The following is a 7,570-nucleotide window of genomic DNA, read 5'->3' on the forward strand; positions in this document are numbered from 1 at the left end:
GTTATTTCTCAGTGTATGCTTTGGTATTTGAGAAAAAGTTCTTCTCCTACCATATATTTAAATATTTTCTTATTTTTTTATTTTCTTATTTTTATAGCATATTATTTCATTGAAAAATCTAATCCATCTCAGGTTTATTACGGTGTATGAGTGAGACACACCAAAGTAACTAATTTTCTAACTAATTTTTTCTGAGTAACTAAACATTATTTCTGCCTGGTATGCTTGTTTGTTTTTGCTGGCAGAGGGATAATTCAGTGAGCTATACTGGAAATACACTGTTCTTCTAAGGACCTGCTATAAAAAATTGAGGCACAAAAGCAAAAATAAATGTTAAGAAGTGAGAAAAAAAAGAGGCCTGGAGTCCGTGGTAGCTCAGTTATTTCTTTATAGTTTAGGGCAAGGATCTCGTCCTGGGGTCCAGGATTGACTTTGTTATGAGGAACCAAAGAAGGTCATGAGTCCCTAAATACTCTAGAAATCTACGTCAGATTTCACATATATAGGATTCTTTTCATTTTGTGGCCAGGTGGGGAGACGTTTCATAGCTTTACTCACATATTTATCGGAATCCACGATCACAACACAGGGAAGAACCAGTAAATACAGAACAGTCAGAATTACAAGAAAGGACAATTTTCTCCCTTGAGTTCTGTCACGAAATTAAGTCTTTCAACATTTCCCCCCTTCCCTTCCTTTGCCCTAATTCTCTTTGATGAATTGAATGCTTTCAGAGTTGTTTGGCTGAAGCTTATGGAAATGAGTAACTTAGAAAGCAGCTGGAGGTACCTGGACTCATTTTTACCTAAAGGGTTTCATTAAAGCTCAGCGTGATGTTTATGAAGAGGGGGGTCCTAAGACAAAAGACACCAGGGAGTAGAAGCACCTTTCTACTTTGAACCTCCTGCTGAGCCCATCAGCCAGCCACTGTTATTCTGGATGGTTAGAAGCCCCGCAGGTTTGGCATAAAGAAAGTCAGCGGCCAAACATGGCGGAAGAGACAGAGAATCCTTGCAGGACGTTCAAATCCTCCACCTAAGTTGGCAACAAAGGGAGAGGGCGCAACACAGGAACGTGAGTCGAAGGAGCACCCGAGCTGCCTGCTTAGCTGATCCGATGTCTCGTCCACGTGCCTCCTCTCAGCAGCTGCTTTATCGGCTACTTCAGAGAAACGTGGGCCGCTCCCATAATGCACCTCGGCGCGTTCTGCCAAATGTGTGAAATTCTGGCAGAAGCCAAGTAACCGGGAACCACGCTTTCCAACTGGCATTTAGCTAAGGGCATAAGGTTTGATGACCATCATATATCTTCTGTCACTTCTTTGCCCTTTCCGTGCTAAGACTTACAGACGTATTTAAATCCTGGAATCCATTTTTGACTTTCTTTAAAAAAAGTGGGTCATCAAATCAGGTCCTTTTCTTATCGTCGCCATGAGATTTATTTTTAAATTGTTCAATTTATTTTCAGAAAATACGTTCAAGTGTTGTAGGTCCTGAGCCTCTTTCGCAAGGGTATTTCTTAAAATCATACTCTTTCTTTGGCCCTCATGATGACCTTTGATAACTTTAGATGAAAATTTTATCAAGCCCGTTTCAGGCCTTCTCAATATCTGGCAAATACATATTAACACACACAGTCAGAGTAGGTTTGCAAAGAAAGTATTTAATTCTTTAGAATGCTTATGGGGGCTGAGTTAAATGAAGTGCTCCTTGGCCCTTCCATTTTTAATAAAGATTCACTTAAATTCTGGGCTCCAAATAAAAATTTCCAAAAATGTCTCCCTAGGATTTTTAAGTACAAAGATGTCTCCTAGGATCTTTATTGCCCTCAGAGCAATAAAGAATCTGGTTTGTCTTTTTAACCATGATTAACAGTTGTGAGAAGTTTTGACTGACTCTGTGACATTAGACAAGACTGGAACATGGGAATGGATGTGGGTTTTGATTGCCATTATGATTTCTCAGAGAAGAGAAAGTAAAGAAAACACAAAACTAAATGCTGGACACAAGATCTGTAGAATTCTGAGTGTATATATGGCTTCAGAAAGAACCGACTTCAGGTTAAGTACACACCAGAATAAAAGATTATGTGATGTTTCTGTACAATTCTAAGTCAAGTGATTCCTTCATTATTTTCAAAAATAACTCACAGGTGACTTTTCTTCCAAATTTGACATACAGAGTCTTCATATAAGGTAACTAGTTATAATAGATGGAACAACCCCATTGGCCTTGCTATCGGGTGAAGGAATAACCAGAAGTGTCAGTTCTTAAATGAGATGCATCGTTTTCATAACAGAGCACACAAACGGTAGCAATGTTGGGCCATTTATTTGACCATAATAGAAAATCCAGTTGTCATTTTAGCTGCATATTTGTCTTCAAGCGTAAGCAAATGAATTCTTAACATTTCATCTCAAGCTGCTCTTAGGTCATTATATTTGAGTAATAGACCTGATATCGCATCAGAATAATGTTGCAAATGAAAGCATTTAAGATTCTTGAATGTAAATGGAGTAGCACCTAATGCCATTTAAACGTATAGTACGTAATAGACGAGAAGAAAGGGATAAAATTATTTTTTCGTCCAATTAAACTGAATAAAATGGGAAGGGATAAAGTCTTGAAGAAATCAAGTATGCCTTAATTGCAATGATAAGAAAGTCAATGCAACAGATTGAATTTAAGCACAAGTTTAGTGAACTTACAGATTACTGTTTGAGTTCAAGATAAGAAAAAGATTTTGCGTTCTGCAGAGTAAATTCGCAAGCAGGCTGTCTAGCTAGTATTGAAATAAACATATTTCTTAAAGCTTGTTTTGTTGGATTATGTCAGAAGCAGAGCTGTGCTTCTTGAGGGAAGGTGAGCTTCCTCTTGGGCCCGTCAGAATGAAGCTTTCACTGTCCTGCCCTTCAGAGGCTGGGGTGGTCGGTAGTTCTGCTTGATGCAGATTTCTTTATCGCCTTCAGCATTTGCTAGCAGACTGCGGAACTGCGCCAGCTTGGGGGAAGGATAACATGTTTAGAGAAGCAATAGCTCTTGATGTCACAGAGAACACTGTTTTTTTTTTCTAATATGATTGATGCACTGTTATGTAGAAAATCAGGTTGAAGACTGCAATGGTTTCACTGATGGAAAGGGAGGAAGCGAACAGTTTCTTGCACATGTCTTTGCACCAAGCATTTGGCTTCAGTTATCAATGACTGACTGGATTAGCATTCCAGCTTTCTCACACTTGAGTAAGAGACTTCCTTGCTTGGAACCTCAGTTTCCATATGGTACTATTTCACTGTGTTTTGGTGAAGGCTAAATGGCTCAACAGAGATAAGGTTCTTAGTTGGCGTTTGGCATGTAGTATATGCTAAAGAAGTGTTAGCTCTTATACCAACAGGTCACACTGCAGGTTTGCTGTGAGACTTGACTGACAAAATGTATGTAAGGCACCTGATGAAAAGAGCTGCTCAATCAATGGCAGTTTTAATTATAATTATAAATGATAATTAATGAGATATTTTAGTGACTATTGAAGAGCTTAAGCTTTAAAAAAATGAAAAAACCAACATCAACGATCAAGGTATGGCCACTCAAGAGTCACAGTTCCCCAAAGAGGGTGGATTATCCCTTATTAAGGTGAAAAGAAGAGCGGGAATTCTGAACCTCTACATAAAGAAAAAAGTGCTTATAAGTACATTCTACTTTTTGGCTATTAATAGACCTGATGTCACTAATAAATCTTTCTCAGTTGAAAGGGGACTCTCCAAAATTGAATGGCAAGAATAATTTCCCTCAGTATGAATTGAACTGATATCCTGCCTTGCACTTCCGATTCCCCCGCACGCCCCTCTGATACGCTACCTGTTCCGCGCTCACACTGATGGTCTCTTTAAAGATGATCCAGGTGACACTCTCATGAAGAGGAGGGTGAGTCAGTGAACCAAAGTAGGCCCAGTAATCCGTGCATGAAGGCAAGAGGACAGAGGGGTCGAAATTTGTGAATGGAGCTTTCTTGTTCTGAAAGAAAACGATAAGCGATGTATCATGCCCTGATGTAAAATATTTACATCATTGCATATATGACATACATATTATTTGGTAGATAGGTCTTAGCAAAGAATTTGAATCAATATTTCTACTGTATAGTATTTCATGACTGGTATGTTTGTGGGTGGTCAGCTGCCCATTAATGCAGGAGACACAGGTTTGATCCCTGGGTGGGGAAGATCCCCTGGAGAAGGACATGGCAACCCACTCCAGTATTCTTGCCTGAAGAATCCCATGGATGGAGGAGCCTGGTCAGCTACAATCCATGGGGTCACAAAGAATAGGATACCACTTAGTGACTAAACAATGACAACAGCGTGTTTGTAAATATAAACAGTGAAAGTGACAGATGACAGAAAATACACTACACTAGTTTTGTGACTGGTCTCTCTTCTTCCTTCCTCATTTGGCTAAGCATAAGCAAAGGCTTCTTCTTTACTGATTGGTCATTCATGTAGGGGTTATTGGTGCTGACCTCTTGAGCACTTAGAAATCTACACATAAGCTTATGGTCGTCACTCATAATCGTGGGTGTGCATCAGCAGGTTCATTTAAGGGCCAATTCTGTGGTGCTAGAGCAAGCATTTATCAAAAGGATAATCCACAGTTACTGGACCTGTGCCGTTCAAACCCATGTTGCTCTAGGGTCAACTGTACAAGCTTTTCTCTCTTGAAACTTCTAATGCATCTTTGGTTATGACCCATTTCCTTATTTGTAATAATTTGTTGTGTTTATATCCCCCCCATCATCAACCTGCCAAAAATAACCTTTTTAGGTTGTTTTTTCCCCAAAGAATTCGTTTTTCACTTTATTAATAACATTTGACCTGCATTTATTCATTTTCTTTCTTATTTTATTAATGTTTTACTTCATCTTAATCATTTCCTTCTACTTTCTTTTCATGTATCATTTTTTACATTCTTGAGATTGAGTGCTTATTTATCTTTAAACTTTCTCACTTTATAAAAGTTTAATTTTTGGGGGCCTCAACATGAACTGGATTTATTTTACATAAAGGTATGGTAGTTCTACAAAGTGTGAATGACAATGGCAAATCTCTGATACATCATTTAAGTCTTTATTATCAAAACGGTGAAGCTAAGAGTAAATATATCAGAACAATCCATCTTTTTCTAAGCTGACAGTGGGCACCATAGTTACGATGCATGAAACAGCTATGAAAACCATGCTTCTACAGGCTTCATCTTGCTGAAATAGATCAGTGGTAACTATGAAATACGAAACCAAAATAAATCACTGCGTCAGAGAGCTCAGAAACGAGGACCATGTAAGCAGTACCTTGATTTTCAGATTGATGGGTTTGCTGAGGACTTCCTACTCCTCATATCAAATATGCAATTAAATGATTTCTGAGGTTCTGTAGATTCTTGTTCTCTGATTTAAACTAACTTAATGAGTCTATTTACCTTAGTTTTAACTGTTTTTAGGGCATCAAGTACTTTCTGAAGGTTTGGATTGGCCTGACCCACCTGGAGATTAAAAAAATTAAAGTGTGAGATAACAATTGTTAGCTAGTAAAAATCGTATTTAGTTAATTTTTTTAAAAATTAAACACAATAACTGAAGAAAGATATACAAGTCAAAATACAGGCATTTAGCACAACTAAAATAACAAAAGCAAGCCTCTTTGGTCTGTTCTATTAAAATTCTAATCAGTCAAATGAATGGTATGTTACAAGTGGTTCAGTAAAGATGAACTAGAATTACTATAATTCCAAAAGTTAGTCACCCCAAATATACTCCATTTAAGAGTAACTTCACTATAGGACTTTCAGGGACTCTCCTACGGGAGATTTGAATCTTCCATATTAAATATCAAGTGAACTTCTTTATGGGACAAAAGTCCTCTTCATATTTTTTTCCTGATGAAATATTAAATTGATAAACTCCTGACTCTGTGATGTAGAAAGTTTAGACGAAAAGTGAAAGATGAGCTGAAAAAATAAAACAATTAGCCACCATCAACAACCTTCCCATTTCATCTCTGCCTGAAATGTCTTTCTCTCTTCACGAGGGGAAAGTCAAGCAAAGCAAACATATACGGGAGACCAGCTTGTTCACCTGCGCTTTCACTAGTAGAAGGAGACATTTCAAAAGCAGAGAGACGCCAACACCCGTCTGCTGTATTTCACCCTAGCTTGTGGTCTGATTGGTAAGGGAATAATTGTAGCAGAGCTCCGAGGCTCTCTAGGACTCACCTTCATCAAAACGCCGACAATCACCAAACCATCAGCCTGTGAGGCGGCATCAGCAAAGCTGGGGTACTTGGCAGAATTCCAGTGAACTAAATGAAGCTAAAACGCACAAGGTGATGGAGCAGTTATTCATACCACGGTGAAGGGAAAAGCAAGTTAGACCTTAACATGTGGGTCTATACAGCTATTTCTTGGCTTGGATAGATAAAACTTGTGCGACCCTTTATCCAGGGCATGGGAAGGGCTATGTTTGCACTCTTAAGAAAGGTTTTCTTAAGAAAATAGAGTTGAAGAGAGTGGGCACGTTGTAAATCCTGGAACCAGTAAGTAGAACTTCTTTTTCCCACCAATATCATAAACTATTTAATATTACTTCTTAAAACAAAACAAAACAGAAAAAACAGACACCTCTCTGTTTGGTGAGAGAAGATGAAGTATTTCCGGCTAACTAGTTTGGAGACAAAAACTGCAATAATTTTCTAGCTTGAGGTACCGGGTAACTTTGTGAGAAGGGGCTCCTGAGATGTGTGGAGTCTTGGCCAAGGGCAGGTTCTCCTGAGCGGATCCAGACACCTTTCAAGCCAACAGCCCCTGCCTAAGTTCTCTGTGAAACTCTAGACCTGTATATCCAAGGCCGTGTGCACGTCTTCCTGATTCTTTCCTGACATCTCCACATGGATGCCTGACATGCATCTCAAACTTAACACGGCCAAAGTAGCACTCTTGACTTTCTCTTTTCCAGACGCGTTTCATCTTCGCGCTTTAGCAAAAGGCATCACTTTCCCTCTAACTGCTCAACCGAACACTGCAGCCCTTATTCCTTTCTCACTTTTCTCCACTTACTGGCATCCATCCTTCCGCACAGCGCATAGATGTTAGCCTTGCACTTAGTCCAGAGCTCTAAGGCTTGGCATAACTGCTGATTTTCCTCTGGATGGCAAGTCAAAATGGCAGGATTTTGACTCGAATTATGGCTGAAATCAAATGCTACTCCTGAAAAAGTCTTTTTCTGACCACCTAATGTCAAGTGATCCCGGGTCGCTTCAATGACTGTATACCAAAGCCGTCCGCTCCCCACCACCCACAGGTCTCCTCTGTCTCCGCTCTTTCTCCCCACCACTCCCCTGGTCTCCCTCCCACCCTCCCTCCTACCCTCTCTCACAAGCTGAACTTAGTGACTGAGAGCCTGTCACCTCCAACATGGATTAACCCACTTGCCTCAAATTAGATAAGACGTTCATTGATTCAGATTTCTTCAGAATCCAGTTATTCAGTCACGTGTTCAGGTCGTCTCGACTATTTGCGACCCCAAA

The 7,570-nt window shown here is 39.5% G+C and overlaps 1 protein-coding gene across 1 annotated transcript; it reads right to left on the bottom strand.

Annotated features, from left to right (window-relative positions):
* Positions 1 to 2,306: 2,306 nt before the first annotated feature.
* On the bottom strand, positions 2,307 to 6,387 carry LOC108634980 (carbonic anhydrase 1-like). Its single transcript, XM_018045297.1, has 4 exons — positions 6,261 to 6,387; positions 5,469 to 5,531; positions 3,855 to 4,010; positions 2,307 to 2,999 (listed from the first exon to the last, which is right to left on the bottom strand). Exons 1-4 carry the CDS (start codon positions 6,264 to 6,266, stop codon positions 2,883 to 2,885), a joined length of 342 nt encoding a protein of 113 aa, XP_017900786.1. The 5' UTR covers positions 6,267 to 6,387; the 3' UTR covers positions 2,307 to 2,882.
* Positions 6,388 to 7,570: the final 1,183 nt, after the last annotated feature.

Source organism: Capra hircus, unplaced genomic scaffold (assembly GCF_001704415.2).
Source record: "Capra hircus breed San Clemente unplaced genomic scaffold, ASM170441v1, whole genome shotgun sequence".
NCBI lineage: Eukaryota > Metazoa > Chordata > Mammalia > Artiodactyla > Bovidae > Capra > Capra hircus.

Excerpts from the sequence above, each read along its gene's own strand:
- LOC108634980 (XM_018045297.1), bottom strand. Across the intron at positions 4,011-5,468 it reads TAAAAACAGTTAAAACTAAG|AACAAGAAAGCTCCATTCAC; the intron begins GTAAATAGACTC and ends GTTTTCTTTCAG. Across the intron at positions 3,000-3,854 it reads TCAGTGTGAGCGCGGAACAG|CTGGCGCAGTTCCGCAGTCT; the intron begins GTAGCGTATCAG and ends CCTTCCCCCAAG.